Source organism: Neoarius graeffei, chromosome 4 (genome assembly GCF_027579695.1).
Source record: "Neoarius graeffei isolate fNeoGra1 chromosome 4, fNeoGra1.pri, whole genome shotgun sequence".
Lineage (NCBI taxonomy): Eukaryota > Metazoa > Chordata > Actinopteri > Siluriformes > Ariidae > Neoarius > Neoarius graeffei.
This window is the reverse complement of record NC_083572.1, coordinates 114,694,350-114,716,766: the sequence shown is the minus strand read 5'-3', so window position 1 is coordinate 114,716,766 and position 22,417 is coordinate 114,694,350. Positions and strand designations below refer to the sequence as shown.

General features: G+C 41.0%; 1 protein-coding gene across 5 annotated transcripts in view; it reads left to right on the top strand.

Moving 5' to 3' along the window:
- The window catches only part of scn8ab (sodium channel, voltage gated, type VIII, alpha subunit b), a 140,280-nt gene that overhangs the window by 30,301 nt on the left and 87,562 nt on the right, over positions 1-22,417 (top strand). For all 5 annotated transcript variants that reach the window (XM_060920257.1, XM_060920255.1, XM_060920258.1 and 2 more), the window contains exons 6-10: positions 9,999-10,223; positions 10,342-10,405; positions 14,479-14,620; positions 17,775-17,981; positions 19,371-19,649. In XM_060920257.1, coding sequence (XP_060776240.1) covers positions 9,999-10,223; positions 10,342-10,405; positions 14,479-14,620; positions 17,775-17,981; positions 19,371-19,649 — 917 coding nt within the window. The remainder of the gene's footprint in view (positions 1-9,998; positions 10,224-10,341; positions 10,406-14,478; positions 14,621-17,774; positions 17,982-19,370; positions 19,650-22,417) is intronic.

Here is a 22,417-nt window from a genome sequence, read left to right as displayed (position 1 = left end):
GATGCCTGCCGTCAGTTCTTTTCTCGCCACTCTCAGTGCTGATGCCTCACCTGCCCTGAACGCAGCATCCCTAGCTTTCAGGAGAGCTCTCACCTCAGCATTCAGCCAGGGTTTCTGGTTGGGAAAGCAGGTTACTGTCCTGGTGGTGGCGACATCATCAGCACACTTGGAGATAAAGCCGAGGACAGAGGAGGTGTATTCCTCCAGGTCCACCTCTCCCTCATATGTAGCTGCTTCTCTGAAGACCTGCCAGTCTGTGCACTGGAAGCAGTCCTGAAGCACAGAGGCTGCATCACTGGGCCACACAGTGACAGTCTTCTTTGTTGGCCTGATCCGTCTCAGCAAGGGGCAATAAGCTGGCGCCAGCAGGATGGAGATGTGGTCGGAGAGGCCAAGGTGGGGGCGAGGAAGAGCTCTATATGCATCGCGGATGTTGGTGTACACACAGTTCAGAATGTTGTTTCCCCGTGTGGGTACGGTGACATGCTGATAAAACCTGGGCAGAGTGTCCGTCAGTTTCACGTGATTAAAGTCCCCTGCAACCACGTAAAACGCCTCCGGGTGCCTAGTCTGCAGCGAGCTAATAGTTTCATGTAGCTCCTGTAGCGCTTCATTAGCATTAGCACCCTGTGGGATGTAAACAATGGTGACGAACACCACGGTGAACTCCCGAGGCAGATAGTGCGGCCGATATTTCACTGTCATAAGTTCTATAGCCTCAGAGCAGTAGGCTTTTATCAGTCCACAATTTGTACACCAACCTTCATTCACGTACACACAGAGCCCTCCTCCTCATAACTTCCCTGACCGGTGGTCGCGATCCGCCCGGAAGAGCTGCAGGCCGTCAATCTGGAACGCTGAGTCCGGCATGTTGTGATTTAGCCAGGTTTCCGTGAGGCAAAGGATAGCACAGTTCCTCATCTCTGTGGAAACACTCAGCCTCAGACGTAACAAGTCCACCTTGTTGTCCAGGGAGTGGACGTTGGCCAGGAAGAGAGTTGGAATTGGTGGCCTGCTAGCTTTCAGCTGGGCAAGCGTGCCTGCCCGTTTTCCTCGCTTTTGTTTTCGGGCACATCGTTTCCTCTTGCCGGCCGCTCCCCATACTCTGCTGCGCCACTCCGTTGTCCTCAGGAGCCCCTGTCTTCCAAGTGCGGATTTCAGCTTCGGTGAGATTGTAGTAACCGAACTATCTCTGATGAGCATAAGTTCGGTTGGGCTGTACTTCACACGCTGAATTAGCTCTAAACTAGCGCTAAAAACGGCCTCTGAGTAGCTAAAAAAGGGCTTAGTCCCGGGAGCTCGAGAAGCCGCTGCTCTACTGTGCGCTGCCATCATGGATCATGATGATGATGATAATAATAATAATAATAATAATAATATTATTATTTCGGGTGTCACGGTGGTGTAGTGGTTAGCACTGTCGCCTCACAGCAAGAAGGTCTGGGTTCGAGCCCTGTGGCCGGCGAGGGCCTTTCTGTGTGGAGTTTGCATGTTCTCCCCGTGTCCACGTGGGTTTCCTCCAGGTGCTCCGGTTTCCTCCACAGTTTAAAGACAAATTCGGTACAATGGGGCCACTGTAATTGGCGCAAGCTTTTGTGGTTTCCCATGCCATGATGTATGTACATATATAGATCTTCCTATGGCAAAAGCTAAATAAATAAATAAATAAATAATAATCTGTATCACAGGAAATTTCAGTATCATTCACTTCAGTATTAATTAATTTAGGTCCGTCGTCTCTCCTGGATCATTTCCCCAACCCGTTCAGGTTTAGATGGTTGGAGTAAAGCTCTTGGGGACACGCTGTTACAGGAAATTAATCGGCGTGTAATGACATTTATTTTTTTTCTCTAACAGCAACCACATCCCCAAGTGTTTTAATCATCTTATACACAAGTTTTCCTTTTCTTTATCTCTGTTTATGTATTAAAAAGCAGCATGCCATACTTTTTTATTGATTTATAGTTACATTCAATTAAATGAGTTCCTGTTGTTGCTTACGTTATAGCAGCTGTAAAGACTCGTTCCCTCAGCAGCCTCTTTATTCTCTCTCTTTAACAGAAACTGTAAAGAAGTGTAAACTCCTCTGTGCTTAAAGTTCCAGCTTCACCTCTGACTTCCACAGCGCTCACACTGGAAACTCTTTCCAGAAGCCCCCCCCCCACACACACACACTTCTCCTGACAGAAAACTTCACCATAGTGATCTGCTGGACACGCCCCGAGAATGAGTCGTTACTATAGAAACCGTAATGTATTCAAACGAGTGCATTAATTATAAATAAACCTGCACTACAGTCAGAGCTGCTGTTAGAGAGAATTATTATATGACACGGAGCGACTTCCGGTAAAATCGTGTGCTCTGGTTGGTTCCTTGGTGGGCAGAATTTTCCCGTAATGCTTGTGGGTGATTTACAGAGTTTCTTTCGAAGGTGCTGGCTTTCAGTGTTGCAAAAAAACACAAACACAATGACAAAAAAAAGATTAATTGGAAATCAAACGGAATGAAAAACGGACAAAACACAAAAGACAAACCGGCGTCACTGAGTTATTCAAGAAATGAGCGATGAAGAGCGTCAGGAAGTGAAATTTATTCCCCTGAAAAGGCTGCAGAGGGAAATGAACTTCAAATATGATGTGACTGAAAACAGCGTCACGCATCGTTATAATCGTGTTTTAATCTTAGAAATTAAAAAAAAAGGCAGATAATAAACTCCTAATTAACTTTGCTTGCTCGGTCTTTGCAGGAAAATATCAGACAGAGGTCTTAACAGTATGGAGTGAGCTGTAGGTCTGATATTTTCCCATAAAGATCTCACGCTCAGTTAATTAGTAGTTATTAATCAACACCTTCTGACCAATCAGAGTCCAGAACTCATCACCGCTGTGGTGTCAAACATCACATTTACATATTTGATTTCCAGATTCTGCTCCTGGTTGTTACTTAAGGGCGCTTTCACACCACTAGTTCGATTATTTGGTCTGCATCAGGCAATAAAATTGTTACATTGTAGCATACAGACTGCGTGTGGTCCGCGTTCACACATGCAAACGAACCGAATTGATCTTAATGACGTTTTGTCATCTTCCGGTGGAAATAAGCGCCAATTTAGACTTTCACAATGGAGCGACACGTTCACACTGTTTCTTGCGCTGGTCCTTGCTTTTTATATCGTCAACATTACCCATTTCTGGCAAAATACCCAGTTCTGGAATGAGTCGCAGCTGCAGCTGGAGAACAATCTTCGGATATAGAGGATGTGCAGTCACGTGACCCGTCCGTGTTTACTCCGCCATATTGGACGGCTTCAGGATAGTTTACCTTGCGCGAGCGTAATGGATCCAGGCAGTAATCCCCAAGAAAATTCGGAAAATACCCCATCTACATCGCGCGATTACTTGTCTAAGTTTGTTCAGCATCTTGAAGGTGACGTGAGGCAGCGTTACGTGGAAAAGTGTTCCAGGTTGGGGATTGCAGATCCGTACAACTTGCCGCAATCCTTGTTCAGGGAAATTCGGAGCTGCGGTGCCGGCGATTTGCCCGATCTGGGCTACCACGACATTTACAATTTTCTTGTTAATCGTGCTACACTGGCAAAGCCCTCAAAGCTTACAAGAGCCTGGAAGCTTATAAATATTTTGTTGCGGGATGGGTATCCCAACTATACCTCTGGAAGGTTCCGAAGAAGAATGTCTACTTGATAACCTCACGGGTAAGCGGCATTAAGGCGTTTATCATAAAGAGACTATGCAGGACGTTTTATTGTAAGAATGTTCGAAATCTAAACTCAGTTCCAGATAATGACAGGGTTGTAAATATGTATGTTAAAGATCAAGCGGACTGACGGCCACAAACACTGTTCTGTCTAGTTTCTAAGTATGCAGTTATCATTCAATCCGAAAATCAACTTAGCAGATGTACTAGGAGTATTGAATTAGAAGATTACACCTACCTGATATGAAGCGTTCACTACAAATTCGGCTGGTAGAACTGGGGTACCAGTTTTCTCTTCGCACAGCGGACACCCATTTTGCGCGTCTCTCCGCGTCTGCGGGGAATCTATAAAATGACACGCCCTCCTTTTGGCCCTGTCTATTGGTACAACCAAATGCTGAACAAGATATAACCATTCTCGAAAGATCTACTCCCACACACTTGATAATTAGAACGGGTTCGTCTAAGTTCTATGCGCGGCCATGCCGTCCAAGATGGCAGATAAACAAATATCACGTGACGTCACGTGCACGCTCTCTATACTGGATTCGCCAAAGGCGTATAGCACGTCATTTCAGGCAGAGGAGATGCGCTATTTTCACCAATGCTGTCTTGCTGATGATGAGACAAGCACCTTTCCAAAGACCCACAAGGTAGGCTAGAGTCTGTTAGCCTGACAAGCCAGCCGGCTTTTACTGTAGAATCTGTTCTGCTGTAGGTTAATACAGGGCAGTCTGAATTTCCCACTGACAGAATGCTGACAGAGCCGGAGCACGCGCCTGTGCCTGATGCCGCTGTTTACAGGACGTTATAATGATCACATTGTGTAGATGCTCACATCATTATCTTTATAGTTATTAAAATAGTTACTATTCTTAGTGTGGGCAGTCTTTAACATTATATCCAGTGTAGACACGCCCCACTTTTCAATGAAAAAATGTGCGTATTATGCGTATTTAGACCTGAGTTGGTCCAGGTTCGCGTTCTCACCAGAGGGACCGCCGCTGAGGTTGACATTTGGTGCGGAATCAAGCGGACCGAGACCACCCCTTTTTGGAGGTCTCGGTCCGCTTGATTTAGTGCGCACCCGAGTGCGATTGATGCTTTCACACCGACGAAAACGAACCGAACTAAGAGCTTTTGGTTCGAATGGACTGTTTAGTGCGCACCAACTGCTGTTGCTGTGAAAGCACCCTAAGTATAAATTTTATGAATAAAAATACAGAATTTTAACCTTCTACAGTATTTCTCAAAGGTAAAATCTCAGACACGTCATGAGTGAATTCTATAGTTTGCTGTTTAAACATTTTAACATGACGATGATAAAACATTCAGCGCTCCAGCTGTAATATCACTAAAACTGCTGATGTGATTTTTATTCTAATGTATTGTTTATTGCTAATTAATAATTAATAGTATGTATTTGTGTAAAAAATACAGTTTAGCACTTTATTTAAAATACAGTAGGACATGTCGTTAGTGTCAAACTTTAGAGTAAGAATTCTGAAAATATTCATTTCAGTAAAAAATATTTTAATAATACATTTTTCTCCCAGTTTTTTGTGACATGGATCAAAATTAAGACACAGTATTTTAATGTTATTTTTTTCTTTTTACTACAAATACATTAAAACTTTAGGACAAAGAAACACCTAAACATTAAAATATAAATGTAAAAGAATTTAAAATGCAGTGCGGAATATGAACATGTGAGTCATGTTTAAATGTAAGTCATATAAAAGTAAAATATAACTGCATCAACACATGAATAAAACTTTACCATTTGATTTATTTCACTTTTTAAATCATATATTTGTAAATATTTTCAGTTGAGTTGTTGTTGTTTTAAATGTTGCTGCTATTACTTTTATTTCTTTATTTCAGTGTTGATGATAAAATGCCGTAAAATATCATCATATGATCTTAAAGTGCTGCATCACCGCCCCGATATTAACATTTACTGTCTGTCTGTGTATCTGTTCAGGCTCACACACACACACACACACACATATATATATATATATATATATATATATATATATATATATATATATATATAAAATGTGTAAATATATAAAATTATTTTATCAAATGAATTTCAGTACATTTTAATTAAAAACGTAAAGGAAGAATTATAAAATTATAAAATTCATCCATTTTGAATGATTAAAAAATTATAATAATTGTAACCTTTTATAAACATAAACAGGACATAAACATTTATTTTTAAAATGTTCTAGTCACTGTACCGAAAGTGAATTTGCTTGATAAAATAATTTAGATACAAACTACATTCATTTAATTGAGCTGCATTTTAAAGGCATTGTTTGATTAAATAAATTTGATTAAAAAAGTTTTAAAAGAGAAGATTTTTAAAAGAGAAGCTGAGTTAGGGTTAGTTAGGGTGAGTTATGGTTAGTTAGGGTGAGTTACGGGTTACCTAGGATGAGTTAGGGTTAGTTAAGGGTGAGTTAAGGGTTACCTAGAGTGAGTTAGTGTTAGTTAAGGATTAGTTAGGATGAATTAGGGTTAGTTAGGATCAGTTAAGGTTTATCTAGGGTTAGTTATGTTGAGTTAGGGTTATTTAGGGTAAGTTAAGGGTTAGATAGGGTGAGTTAGGGTTAGTTAAGGGTTATTTAGGGGTGAGTTAAGGTTACGTAGGGTTAGTTATGGTGAGTTAAGGTTAGTTAAGGGTTATTTAGGGGTGAGTTAAGGTTACGTAGGGTTAGTTATGGTGAGTTAGGGTTATTTAGGGTAAGTTAAGGTTACGTAGGGTTAGTTATGGTGAGTTAGGGTTATTTAGGGTAAGTTAAGGGTTAGATAGGGTGAGTTAGGGTTAGTTAAGGGTTATTTAGGGGTGAGTTAAGGTTACGTAGGGTTACTTATGGTGAGTTAAGGTTAGTTAAGGGTTATTTAGGGGTGAGTTAAGGTTACGTAGGGTTAGTTATGGTGAGTTAGGGTTATTTAGGGTAAGTTAAGGGTTAGATAGGGTGAGTTAGGGTTAGTTAAGGGTTATTTAGGGGTGAGTTAAGGTTACGTAGGGTTAGTTATGGTGAGTTAAGGTTAGTTAAGGGTTATTTAGGGGTGAGTTAAGGTTACGTAGGGTTAGTTATGGTGAGTTAGGGTTATTTAGAGTGAGTTAGGGTGAGTTAAGGTTAGTTAGGATTAGCTCACGACCAGATCACACTGATATTGTGATAAATTACATCATGATTCACTTATCTATCATGAAAACTTTATTAAAAATCACCGGAAAAATATTTTTAGAAACAAAACTGCTGTCAGTTCGTTCGCAAGCATGCAGTAAATATTGTGATCCATATCCTGTACCGTAGAATATTTATTTTTGAGAATAGTGATGTGGTATTTTTATCTTTCCTCTCAGCTCGAGTCCTGATGTTAATGAATAAACTTCCTGAAGTCACTTTGGCATTAAAGCAGCTGTGTGTGAGCCGTGAAGAGACTGGAGTGTTGTTTTGTGTGATTTTTATGTGAAACTCTCAGGATCAAAAAATCCCACAATCCTGAATGTTTTATTCGTGTGTGTGTGTGTGTGTGTGTGTGTGAGAGAGATTTTGAAGGAAGATTTGTCATAAAGAAAGAAGAGCGAGCCTGTGTGTGTGTCAGTGTTTTACTGTAGATTCTGTCTCTGTTCTATAATAATAATCTGATTTACACTCTGACATTAGATTAGATTTAGGAATAAATCCACTATTTATTGAGGGTGGAACAGAAATGTTTAAACTATCAGGGTGATGTTAGCATGAGCTAGAAGTATCATGAATGTGCCATAACACGATGCCACAAAAGCGTGAAAATAAAGCGCTCATTTCTCATTGGGTGGCGTCGTTTTCCTCAACAGCACTGAAACAGTGACTAATATTCTATATATTTATAAATGTGGTTGTGTGTGTATTAGGGTTGGGCGGTATCCAAATTTTGATACCTTTAAACCGTCTCTGTGTTTTCCCGGGGTATACGGTATTACCGAGAAAAAAATATTTTGTTTCGGCCTACTGTGTAACGTGCGCCTATGCCTCAAATGTACTATTTAAAAGCAGCATAGCGAATTGTGTGCACTGTGGTATGGATTAAGCAGCAAAGCGAATTTTGTGCATTAAGTAGGGTTGCCACATCTGAGTTGTAAAAAACCGGGACACATCGGTCGGCGGCTGCGCCTGCGCGCACGTACGAGCGCGGGGGTTGAGGGCTGCGGACACGCACATCTACGATGCCTTATGCCTTATGTGAATGTTCACGTTTAAAAATAAAACAGTTCAACTGGTGCAGTTAGGCGTTTAGTTAAAATTCATTTTGTCTTCTTAACCCTTAAATGGGCACTACCACAAATATTATTACAAAAAATAATTTCATATAGGAATGATCTTATTTGGACGCCAATATTTTTTAACAAATATTTAATAGTAGGCTAACAGCCCCCTGAAGAGTCTCTCCTCCCATTCCGTTTCCAAATCAAAATAATACAAATATAATCAATATAATTTCTCTCAGTCTGCTTCGTTGTTGTTTTAGCCTTTTCTCTGGAGAACTGAACTTTAAAAGTTAGACTACCGTATCATACCAAATAGCCCTAATCCTTTGTTTTAATCACAAGAGAGAGGTGCTATGTTATTGGGACAACTGATTTATTCATTTCTCACGCCAGTGTTCAGGCATTCTTTTTTGATATATTTAATGATTTATTTAATGATTCATTTATTGATGAAATTGGCCCAGGCTTTAGAACCAGCCTTTATCAGAATCAGAACATAGGAAGTAGACAGCCAGCCTACTCGCGCACCGACCAAGGGAACTCTCACCTATTGTTTGGTATTACGGTATTCCAGTATCTTTGATTTCGCGCGGCCGCCGTTGTATTGACCACGATCACCTAGCAACGGCGACTGGCTGCGTGCGCAAACATTCGGTGAGGCCACACAAGTAGCTGCCTACAATATGCCCGCTTACGTGAAAACTATTAATATGTTAAGTGGCTGCGAGAAACATTAATGATTTGTGTTTATTTCAATGGGGGATAATGTGAGGAAGTAAAAAAACCGGGACAAAACGTGTCCCGGGAAGGTTATTCCATTTTCCTGGACATTTTCCATTTTCCACAAAAAACCGGGACAATCCCGGAAAAACCTGGACGTGTGGCAACACTAGCATTAAGAGATATTTCAAAGCATCACGCAACTCTTCCTTCATCTGTCAGACTCCAAAATGTCACGCAGGGTTGCCATGGTAACGACATAAACAACCCTGCACGCGATGAGAACTTCTTTAGGAAATTTATAGAATTAGTGAAAATACGATCACACAGTTATTCGGGACGATCTTCAATTTATTATTTTATATTATGACCTCATGTACTCCATATTTATTTAGATATTATATATTTTTTTTAAATGACGGTAATGAGACCGATACCGTTGGTACTTTTGGATACCTCGGGATACCTTCTTACCGTAATACCGCCCAACCCTAGTGTGTATATATATAATACTCATCGGCCACTTTAATAGGAACGTGTTGTTGGTTCTAAGATCCCTGTTCTTGGCTGCAGGAGTGGAACCCAATGTGTTGTTCTGCTGTTTCATGCTGAGATGCTTTTCTGCTCACCACGGTTGTAAAGAGTGATGATATGAGTTACTATATCCTTCCTGGCAAAAAAAAAAGCTCGACCCAATCTGTCCATTTCCCTCTGACCCTCTCTTATCAACACGGCGTTTGTTTCCACCCACAGAACTGTCGCTCACTCACTCAGTGTTTTTTGTTTTCTGCACCATTCTGTGTAAACTCTAGAGACTGTTGTGTGTGAAAACCCCAGGAGATCAGCAGCTTCTGAAATACTCAAACCAGTCCATCTGGATCAAACCAACACCCAGACCACAGTGAGAGAAAGTCACACTGTGAGATCACAGTGTTTCCCATTCTGATGTTGGAACATTAACTGAAGCTCCTGATTTGTATCTGTGGGATTTGATGCATCGTGCTGCTGCTGTCGAGGGATCGGCTGATTACAGAACTGCAGAAAACAACAGCAAGTGGATGGATGGGTGTTCCTAATAAAGTGGCCTAACGAGCACCAAAGGTGATAGCGGTGATAGGAAACTCCCTGAGATCACATGACCACGTATACCCCTCAGCAGTGTGGACTCGGTTATGACACATTTATGACATGGTTATGTCAGCATTATGATGTTTATTGTAGGGTGTTTTGTGGGCAGGTGTGTTTAAGTGTATACACTGGTACATGGTGTGTGTGTGTGTGTGTGTGTCAGGGCTGAAGACCATCGTGGGCGCTCTGATCCAGTCAGTGAAGAAGCTGTCTGATGTGATGATCCTGACGGTGTTCTGTCTCAGTGTGTTTGCACTCATCGGCCTGCAGCTCTTCATGGGGAACCTGCGGCAGAAGTGTGTGTTCTGGCCAATCAGCAACGAGACCATGATCAGCCTGTCTGGTGGGAGCAAAGGATTCGACTTTGAAGAATACATCATGAATGAAAGTGAGTGGATTCACGATAGTCAATCCGGGAGAGAGTGTGTGTGTTTGTTTGTTTGTTTTTAAAAAATGTAAATAATAATATATTTTAGTAAAACTGACTTGTTCTCTTCCTGTTTTAGCAAATTTCTACTTCCTGCCGACTGGAGGAGATGCTTTACTGTGTGGAAACAGCTCTGATTCTGGGTGAGGCCTAACACACACACACACACACACACACACACACACACACACACACACACACCTCTCCAAAAGTATTGGAACAGGTAGGCGAGGTCATTTGCTTTTATGATACTTTGAAAACATCTGGGTTTGACATCAAAAGATGAATGAGGTTATAGATCAGAGTTTCAGATTTAATTTCCTGATGTTTACAAAGAACACAGAGCTTGGCACCTTTTCTGGAAAACCGCCCCTTCTGTAGGTGAGCAAAAGTATTGGAACAGACAGTCTTAAAGTAAATGATACTTCTTATTTCGTAACATATCCCTTATTTGCAGTAACTGCATCAATCTAATGGCCCATTCACATCACCAAACTGGTACATTCTTCTTCGGTGATGCTTTTCGAGTCCTGTAGCGCAGCTCCTTTCAGTAGTTGTGTGTTTTGAGGGGTTTCTCCATTCAGTCTCTTTAGGAGAAATGATGCTCGATTGGGTTCAGGTCTGCTGATGGACTCATCCAGTCTAAAACCTTCCACTGTTCCCTCAATGAAGTCCTGTGTTGTGTTGCAGTGTGTTTTGGGTTATTGTCTTGCTGCATGATGAAGCTCCTCCCAATTAGATGGGATGCATTTCTCTGTAAATTGTCAGACAGTATGGTTCTGTAGATGTCTGACTTCATTCTGCTGATACCATCATGAGTTCCATCGTCAGTAAAGATTAGTGAGCTCATACCAGAAGCAGCCATGAAGCCCAGGCTACCACCATGATAATGATAATTTTCTCAATATTAACCAGGTTCACAAAATTAATACCAGATCCAGTAACAATGCTCTGCACGTTCCACATGTAAAATCATTTGGAAAAACATCATTTTATTACTCAGCAATCAAAATTTGGAATCAACTCCCCAACAATATTAAAAGTATTCAGAACAAGTCCAGTTTCAAACTGTCAGTGAAGAATCACCTTTTTAATGGTCTTAGACAGCAAGAAAATAATACCTTTTTATTTTACTAACTTTTTTTTTAATGTCTACTAGTTTAGTCAATTTGTCAATTTATTATTATTATTATTATTATTATTATTATTATTATTTTATTATTGTGGTTGTTATTATTATTATTATTTTCACCATTTACATAGTACAGTGAGTCAATATTAAGTCAAATCATAACGTTGCCATTGCTGTTTTATGTGTTTTAATGGGACCACAATGGAAATAAGTGCTTGCGCTTTCTTGTGTAATCCTGATTTTAATGTATTTTGTACTTCATTTTACATTATGATCGAATCAAATCAAATCAAATCATGAGCTACACCACCACTACCATGCTTCACCCATGAGCTCCTATGTTTTGGATCATGATCAGATCCTTTCTTTCTTCACACTTTGGCCTTTCTATCACTTTGATAGAGGTTCATCTTGGTTCCAGAAATTTTGTGGATCATCTCTGTACTTCTTTATAATTTCCAATCTGGCCTTCTGATTTTTACTGCTGATGAGTGGTTTCATCTTGTGGTATTTCCTCTATATTTCTGCTCTTTGAATGGTGGATCGTGATACCTTCACCCTGTCCTGTGGAGGTTGTTGGTGATGTTACTGACTATTGATTTTGGATTTTTCTTCGCAACTCTCACAATGTTTGTCACGAGTTGCAGTTGTTTTCCTTGGCTGATCTGTTCAGTGTCTGGTTGTTAGTACACCATTGGCTTCTTTCTTTGTCAGGACATTCCAAATTGTCGTATTGGATGTACCCAGTGCTTGTACAATGGCTCTGATTTTTTTTTCTCTTTTCTCAGTTTCAAAATGGCTTCCTTTTATCCCATAGACAGGTCTCTGGTCTGCATGTTGGTTTATCCTTTTTGACAACAAATGCAGTCTTCACAGATGAAACCTAGAGCTGAACCCAAGAGCAGACATTCAGAGATATTAATTGTTCAGTCAGTCTAACAGGACTCACCTGGGCACCCAGAAACACCTGTCATTCACATGGTCCAATATTTTTGATCACTTGAAAAATGCATGGGTTCAAGCAAAAGGTGCCATGTTCAAGTCAAGTCAGCTTTATTGTCAAATATGCTATACATGCTCGACATACAGCACAGATGAAATTTCAGTCCTCTCTGACCCACGGTGCAAAACAGGCAATGCAATAAATAAAAATAAAAAATAGAATAATTGAAAAAACAAACAAACAATATAACAGTATAAACACTCTAGATAAGAACTAGACATAGACTAAACACTCATATATAGACACACACACACACACACACACACACACACACACGTAAATTGGTGCAAATAAACAGAGTTAAGGTAAAGAACAGTTCTAAGTTCTTTAACACATCAAGATGTACACATCAGGAAATGAAAGCTGAAACTCTGATCTGTTGACTCATATTAATCTACTGATCTCAAAAATTCATCTCGGATGTTTCCAGTGTATCGTAAAAGCAAAAGAATCGACCTTGATGTTCCAATACTTTTGGAAGGGCTGTGTAGAAACGTGTATTAATATGAATTCCAGCATGGACATGAATGTGATGGCAGTGTTGGACTTGCAGTGATTTCTCTAATCTGTTCTTTTTCTGTGGCAGAGTGATTGTACAACATACTTCTTTAATAGAAACAAGCAAAAAGGACAAGTTTTAATTTATTTTGGGTTTTCGGAAACCAACACAGAGTCATAAATATACATACAGCCACTGAATATTATATTTGGCCAAGTGTCTCTTAGTGAGTTTCACCTTCACCAGATGCTTTTGGTAGCCATTAACAAGCTTCTGTCAGAGTTCTGGTTGGATATTTGTCCTCTCTTCTCAGCAGCATTGGGAGAGTTCAATTAAATATGTGTGTTTCCTGGAACAGACCTGACTTTTAAACACAGTCCACATATTTTTGACAGGGTTGAGGTCAGGACTTGGTGTTCTCCTGCTTTATCCTCCACAACCAGCTCTGATGTATGTTTGAGGTCATTATACTGTTGAAACATGCCACTGTATCCAAGTTCCTGATGGTTTGAGGTTATGCTGAAGAATTCTGACGTTTTTCATGATTCCATCCATTTTGTTTATTACACCAGTTCCACTGAGAGCGAAACAGTTCCTGAGCCTGATGCTACCACCACCATGCTTTACAGTTGGTACAGTGTTCCTCTGTATCTCTGGTCATTGTGGCCAAACATCTCAATCTTTGTCTCATCTGAACATAAAACTTTCCTCCAGAAGGCTTTTTTTTTTTTGTCCATGTGGTCAGCTGCAAATTTTAGTCGAGCTTGAAGGTGTGAATTTTGGAGCAGGGGCTTCTTTCCTGGGCAGCAGCCTCTCAGTCTATGGGGATGTAAACCTCACCTGATTGTAATCAGTGTTCCAGAAGCTTCCAGTTCATGGCAGGCCTGTGTCTTGGTGGTTCCTGGGTTGTTTCTGACCATCTGAGCCAATTTCCTCTCAGCTGAGGAGGACGGTTTGGATCTTCTCCCACTAAAGTGGCTCCACCTCCCAATAACTTGTACTTGCTTACAGATTTTTGAACTGATGATCTTGTAACATGCAGTTGTTTAGGAAGAAAAAACCCTCATAATAAACACATACAAAAACATAAGATTTTTAAAATAATTCAGTTTTATTTGTACAGTGTTGTGTATTTTTTAAATTCTATTTATATATAAATAGAATTTTAGTAGTGTATTATTTATTCTATTTCTTAGAAAAAATAATAGATATTAGAATATTCATTAGCCTTCAGTGACTCATTGTATTTGTTCTACATGACGTTTATTCTGTATGATTTTTTTGGCTATTATAAATTATATTTATATTTTGACTCATCAAGGTTGATCTGATATAAATTATGAAATTATCCTGGCAAGAAAAAAAAACGGTATGGGTGTCAGATTGAATAATGATTGACAGTGCCCTCTCCATGGCGACAGGAGCAATAGCCCCACCCACCTCAAATTGTCCAAACAAAAATAGTGAATAGTTTTACATTCAATAATATAATACGTTCATAAAAGGAGCTGATATATTGAGGCTTTAAAGCAACAACATCTAACATGTAATTGTGTGTGTGTGTGTGTGTGTGTGTGTGTAGACGCTGTCCGGAGGGTTACACATGTATGAAGGCAGGCCGTAACCCTAACTACGGGTACACCAGCTTTGACTCGTTCGGCTGGGCGTTCCTCGCTCTCTTCCGACTCATGACACAGGACTTCTGGGAAAACCTGTACCAGCTGGTATGTGTTCACATCTCACCTGGTCTCCTTCAGTTCTGCACATGGCAACTTCAGGGTTCTTCAGCACAAAACATTTTAGGGTCATATTCAGGGTCATGACACGAGCTCAGATGTGAAGATTTCCATGAGGAAAGTTCCTGGTGTTCAGGGTTGGGTTACGCAGCGGATTAAAGCAGAGCCTCTCTCTGAGCTCCACGTTCGGATTATTAAAGTCACCTGTGTGTAGTTCACACCTCTGAGGTTACCAGATTTCTCTTGACTAGAAGCACCTGATGCCATGTACACACATAGCCGGGTATTTTTAAAACCGAACATTTTCAAAACCGAACATTTCCCCCCCTCCATTTATAAAAATGTTTTATCCACACCATCTTGTCTTCGAAAAAAATCCCTTCCACACATAACCGAACATCTGCGTTTTCAATCACATTCATAAACATTCCAAACCTGTAGATGGCATTATTTCCCCAAATCCTACCCCCTAATCACATCGCCTGTGCTCTTGGAGCAGTAGTTGGGCTTCTAAAATTAAACATGTAAATAGCACCTGCACAATAATTAACGCTTTCAAGGCACTCCTCCGATCCATTACTCTTTAGCTAGCCGCACACTACGCCGATTTTCAGCGTACCGAGCCAACTGAAGTCGCGAGTCAGGCGTAAAGACTAGTTTTCGATGGTACCGACTCATCTCACAGCCGATTCGAAAAACTAATCGGGAGCCAGACTGATCGGCGAGAGTCGCTAGCAATAGCCAATCATATCTTTCGCATATAACACGTGACATCATTAAACACAATTTCTAGCGCGAGAAATACGTGTTGGCAGCACCTAATGCAGGTATATACTGTAATTCCATAGACTGAAGCTTTATCCATAGACACAGTGGGCTGGAAAGCCACTCTGCTCAAGTTGTGTGGCTGAATTCCAAATCGCTTTAACTCCCCTATATAAGTGCACTATTTAAGGTTGGGAATAATAGCTCATGCAGCCTAGATAGTGCGCTACATATTCCATGTTGTGTCATTTGTAATTCAGCCTGTAGCATCTTCAAGTGTTGGATTTAACAGTAACGATATCCAATAGCCAATCACAAAGCTATTAAGTTGTCACGTGTCGCTTCAATCGCGACTGCACTCGTCAACAGTCGGGGGATATGTGCGTGCCCTGTCGGGAGTCGGCTCTGAAATGGGTCGGTTCGGTACCGTGTGGATCGCCGTGGTGTGCGGCTAGCTTAAGTCCATGCTTAATCTGGCTTCTGCAGTAAACAAAGGTCGCACGTTTGACGTCAGGGCAGATTTGTTGTCATTTTTTTGGCGCAGATTGTGACGTTCTAAAACGCAAAACTCCGATTATCTCTGTCTACACGAAAAGGCATACACGGAGTTTTCAAAAATCTTCACTTTGCCCGGAGTTTTTTTAAATATTCGTTTTTGATGTGTTTTCATATGGATGACAGGCCAAAACGTAGAAAAATATCTTCGATTTAGCAGATACCCGGCTACGTGTGGACGGGGTCTGAGACGGACATTTACACTCCCCAAAAACACTCACCTTTTAACCTGAAAAAAAAAAATCATGAACAGAAAATACAGACCACACTTTTTTATTTATGATTTTGATTTGTTGAATTTGTAAAATACATCCAGTGCTGCTGTTAATCTGATGCGCTCCAGTAAAGAAAACGTGTCCACGGTGTGAAGGAGAATCTCACCAAGCGCTCATCTGCTGCACTTACAGAGACTCTAACCTCATTCGTCATTTTATCCATAAAATACTCACTCATTATGATAAAAGATGTTTCTGATTAGAATCTGATAAGCGATATCTCCTCATATGTCCTCTGTGTGAAAAACCCCACATGATATTATTAATTAATGAAGTGTCATGTTTATGTATTTAATATAGCCTTCACACGATGTTTTATTGTGTAGGTGTTTTTTTTTTTGAGAGCTTAACTCTGAAATAATCCATAGTGAATAGCAGGATACAGTATCAGTCAAAAGTTTGTACACCCCTTCTAATCCAATGTTTTTTTTTATTTTTATGAATTAAAAATCACTTCATGTCTTAAAGTAATGATGGATGTCGCTTATCTTTTCTTAGTTGTTCGATTCTTGACATTAAATGTTTTACTCTGGTTGTTATAGGGCTTTTTTTAGAGAGAATTTTCATTATTTATTGTTTACTATTTGATCTCAAACGCATTAAGAAGGAAATAAACTCGTCCATTAATGACCTTTTGATGAGACGCAGCTGTTAATTGAAAAGTATTCCAGGTGACTCCCTCATGAAGCTGGTTAAGAGAATGACAATAGTGTGCAAAGCGTGATCAAGAGAAACACTGGATACGCTGAAGAGTCTAAAATATCAAGCATGTTTTGTTTTTTTTAAAAACTTTTTTGTTTACCACATAATTGCGTATATGTTCCAGATGTTATTTCATGGTTTTGATGTCTTCAGTTTTGTTCTACAGTGTAGAGAATCGTCACAATACAGAAACACCCATGAATGAATAGAATAGGGGTGTACAAACTTTTGACTGGTACTGTAGGAATAAATAAATGAATTTAAAATATGAATAATTAAATTGTGATGTTTTCTCCTGACCCTTGAAGCACAGGGAGTTTAGAGTCGAGACCGTCACGACACTACTGAAGATCACTGTGCTGATTGTGTTTGACCAATCAGTGAGCTGCACAGTTATTAGTCCCACCCACATATTCTCATTTGGTTCTTTTGGTACCTTGTACAGACCTCAGTATACTTCAAGCAGAGAAGCCATTCAGTATAATGTAATTGCAGAGAAAACAGATGTCATGACGTCGCTTGACGTGACGTGAAAACGCTACATGACCAAGCCCGTGATTGGACGTTACAAGCAAGGCATGTCCAAGCCAATTTACTCAAATATGGATGATTTCAAAGAGTGACAGTCTTCTTCACATAGTCATGAAAATTGATGCGAAATTGTAGCACAACCCTCACAGATGTTGACTCCTGATTAAGTACACTGAAGTCTTCAGAACCAGATTGGGTTCTGGTAGTTAGTGACAGGGAGGGATTACAGAGTTGTTCCTGAGCCACAGTGTCTGGTGGAGAAATGCTGCTAACGACTGTAGCTTTCTCTTGTTCTTACTGTTTTCTTGCCTTAGACCCTTCGAGCTGCAGGAAAGACCTACATGATCTTCTTCGTGCTGGTGATCTTTGTGGGTTCCTTCTATCTGGTGAATCTGATCCTGGCTGTGGTGGCCATGGCTTATGAGGAGCAGAACCAGGCCACCATTGAAGAGGCCCAGCAGAAAGAGGAGGAGTTTAAAGCCATGTTAGAGCAGCTCAAGAAACAGCAGGAAGAGGCTCAGGTGTGCACTAACTCAGGGGTGGAGCTAAATCTACATGTGAGCTTGTTGTGTGATGTCACTAAACTACAGGCTCCATGCCTTTTCAACCAAATGTGTGTGATACAGATTATTAAAGGATGATGACATGGGACTCAAACCTTTAGCCACAGAACCCATGTGCTCAGCTAGATAGCTTACTGAGCTAACATTGGTGATGATTAGTGTTTGCTGTGGTAACAATGTAATGGATTCTGACATTTTATAAATCAGGGATAAAATGATGCAAATTAAGATTAAATTATTAGAGTTATATTTCTATAACTGCTCATCTTCTGAGATTTTCACACACAGAGTTCTCTAGAGTTTACTCAGAATGGTGCAGTAAAGAAAAACATCCAGTGAGCAGCAGTTCTGCAGATGGAAATGTCTTGAAAGGCTACAGTACCTCAGATAATCATTCTGTACAACTGTGGTGAGCAGAAAAGCATCTCAGAACACACATGTTGAACCTTAAAGTGAAGGAGCTACAACAGCAGAAGACCACATCAGGTTCCTCTTCTGTTACCCAAGAACAGAAGCTGATCCTGCAGTGGGGACAGACTCGCCCAAACTGGACGATGTAGCCTGGTGATGGATTTCCATTTCTCCTCAGACATGCTGATGGTAGGGCAAGAATTTGGTGCTAATCCAGGTCAGCGGAGGTGTCGCAACGATGTGGGGAATGGCGTGTTTTCTTGGCACACTTTGGACTGTTAATACGAAATCTATCATGGTGTGAATGCCACAGTGTATTTGAGTATTGTTGTCACAAAGCAAAAGTCGTCTCAAACTGGTTTCATGAACATGACAATGAGTTCAGTGTTCTTCAGGGAACTTCCCAGTCATCGGATCTGCATCCAGGAGATCGCCTTTGGGATGTGGGAGAACAAGAGATCCACAGCATGAAAGTGCTCCTGAAAAATCTGCAGGAATTCTGTGATGTGAACATGGAGCAGAATCCTGAAACAATCCCTGGAATGTTTCCAACATTGTATGAAATCTGTGCCATGAAGAATTGAGGCTGTTTTCAGAACAAAGTGAGGACTGACCCAGTGTTAGTGTAGGGTTCCTAATCAAATGCTCAGTGAGTCCACTCTCAGAAAATAAAATACATTATTGTACCTTTAGGGGTACAGTGGCTTGTCAGTGGGGCAGAACCCTTGCAGGTACTTATTTGTACCCTTTATTAAGTTTGGGAACAAATATGTACCTTTTCGGCCCTAAAATGAGGTCCAGTAATGAGCCCTAGGGGGTACAGTAGTGTAGATTGTAGTTTGGGGGACAGAAGTGGACTCCTACTGTACCCCTGTTTCTCACTCTGTGTGTGTTTATAAGTCTTTTGTGACATGATTTTCATGTCCTGGGTCTCAGGCCAACGCCATGGCCACGTCAGCAGGGACGGTGTCTGAGGATCCTGTGGAGGGTGATGGAGGTGGACGTTTGTCCCGCAGCTCCTCTGAGGTGTCCAAGTTAAGCTCCAAAAGTGCCAAAGAGCGACGCAACAGGAAGAAAAAGTGGAAGAAAGAGCAGGAGAAGGAGAAAGGAGACAGCGAGAAAGTGGTGAAGTCTGAGTCAGACGATGGCAGCAAGAGGAGTCGCTTCCGTTTCCCTGACAACCGGCTGGGCAGAAAGACCTCCATCATGAATCAGGTAAGAATGAGGAGGAGTTACAGAATCCACCTTGGAAAAAATTAAAAACATTCATAAAATTATTAGCTCATCTGGCCGACAGGTGATGAGTTTATGCCATCATGTGTTGTCCATCTTCCGTCATCCGGCGTCCACATTTCACGAAAATCACTTCTTCTCTCTCAATTCCTCACCGATTTTTATTCTTTTTGGCAGGAAGGTAGATCTGCCTGGGGTGCATATAGCTTCTACCCAAATTTGCATAATTGCAATTAATAGTGAAGATATGGGGTAATTAAGCCCTAACAAGCAGTTTCCACACACATTGCTTCTTCTCCCTCAATTCTTCACCGATTTTGATTCGTTCTGTCATGAAGGTGGTAGGGGTACCTAAGGTGCATATAACATCTACCCAGATTTGGGCCGGAGTGAGTTACACCATCACTGATGGGCTTGTATTTACATTAAAAAATTGTAAAGTTTAGTAATTTTGTGCTCTATGTATAAACACTTTATTATTTGTGTAGTTTAAGTTGTTGGTGTGCAGTGGCTTTGAATAAACCGAGGTACGCTTTTCTTTTCTATCAAATGTGTCGGGTGTAATTTACCCTGGAGACGTGTCCCGAGAACAGTTTACAGTTTTTGTCCCCACGTGTTATGAAACATTGCTAAAGCCGTATTCAGGTGGTGCTAATTTCTCAGCTTGGTATCTGTAATAAATTATCTGTTTTTCTTTCTTTCTTTCTGTTTCGTTTGTTGTCTGTGTGCTGTGTTGTGGTGATCAGGCTACAGCTCGTGCTCTGGAGCTGGTAATAAATAACAGCTGCTGTGGATCGTTGGTTGTAGTAAAACCAGGTTCCTCCCAGTGTGGCTTGGCGTTGTTTTTCTGCCTCCTGTATTGTGTGCTTTAGTGCGTATTTTCGCTGAGTCATCGTCCATTTCACCCTCGTGATCACACAAAGCGCATCAGGCTTCAGCCCAGAGACCAGATGAAGTTTTTATCTCTGCTCATCTATCCGCACTAACTATAGTTGTTTGTTTTAAAGATTTATATCTTTACATGTGTCTAGTTTTTTTCTGTTTTTGGGTCATTCAGGGTAAAAATGAGAAATTATCACATACAAAACAATTTCCTCTTTTTTTTCTTCTCTTTTATTACCAAGCTCTCTCATTTGTGAGTTAGTGAATTTAAATGCCCATGGCTCAGGACATAGCTGCATCCTCACCTGTGTGTCTGGGCTTCAGTGGGAGGAAACGTGGTGCGGTCAGGGGGACCCCATACTTTCACTGGCCCTCTATTCCTCCTCTATTCTATAACTCTTTCATCTCCAGTTGAAAGCAGTGATATGGCCTGCACTTTTGGTGGAATGTTGAGCTCCTGTAAATCTGTAGTATGTCTGAGGGAACAGGCCGGAACTCCACCACGAGGAACAGCTGGAGCCAGGTGACTACTGGCAAGAACAGGTGGCTGGAACCGAGTACAGAGGAGTCTGAGTAATTACAGGCGATAACAGGTGATTATAGAGAATGATAGGTCTTTACACATTATTAAAAAGGATTACATGTGATGACTGGTGATTATAGATGATTGAAAACAATTATAGAGAATTATAGATGATTACATGTCATTACACAGGAATCATATATGCTTACAGGTGATTATAGAAAATTACACATGATTACAGCATTTTGCAAGAGATTACGTATGACTGCAGGTGATTACAGATAATTGCAGGTGACTATAGGTGATTAAGGGCGGTTGCAGGTGATTGTAGCAGATTACAGGTGATTAAGGGCGATTGCAGGTGACTGTAGCAGATTGCAGGTGATTAAGGGCGGTTGCAGGTGATTGTAGCAGATTGCAGGTGATTAAGGGCGATTGCAGGTGATTGTAGCAGATTGCAGGTGATTAAGGGCGGTTGCAGGTGATTGTAGCAGATTGCAGGTGATTAAGGGCGATTGCAGGTGATTGTAGCAGATTGCAGGTGATTAAGGGCGATTGCAGGTGATTGTAGCAGATTGCAGGTGATTAAGGACGGTTGCAGGTGATTGTAGCAGATTGCAGGTGATTAAGGGCGGTTGCAGGTGATTGTAGCAGATTGCAGGTGATTAAGGGTGGTTGCAGGTGATTGTAGCAGATTGCAGGTGATTAAGGGCGATTGCAGGTGATTGTAGCAGATTGCAGGTGATTAAGGGCGATTGCAGGTGATTAAGGGCGATTGCAGGTGATTGTAGCAGATTGCAGGTGATTAAGGGCGGTTGCAGGTGATTGTAGCAGATTGCAGGTGATTAAGGGCGATTGCAGGTGATTGTAGCAGGTTGCAGGTGATTAAGGGCGATTGCAGGTGATTGTAGCAGATTGCAGGTGATTAAGGACGGTTGCAGGTGATTGTAGCAGATTGCAGGTGATTAAGGGCGGTTGCAGGTGATTGTAGCAGATTGCAGGTGATTAAGGGCGATTGCAGGTGATTGTAGCAGATTGCAGGTGATTAAGGGCGGTTGCAGGTGATTGTAGCAGATTGCAGGTGATTAAGGGTGGTTGCAGGTGATTGTAGCAGATTGCAGGTGATTAAGGGCGATTGCAGGTGATTGTAGCAGATTGCAGGTGATTAAGGGCGATTGCAGGTGATTAAGGGCGATTGCAGGTGATTGTAGCAGATTGCAGGTGATTAAGGGCGGTTGCAGGTGATTGTAGCAGATTGCAGGTGATTAAGGGCGATTGCAGGTGATTGTAGCAGGTTGCAGGTGATTAAGGGCGATTGCAGGTGATTGTAGCAGATTGCAGGTGA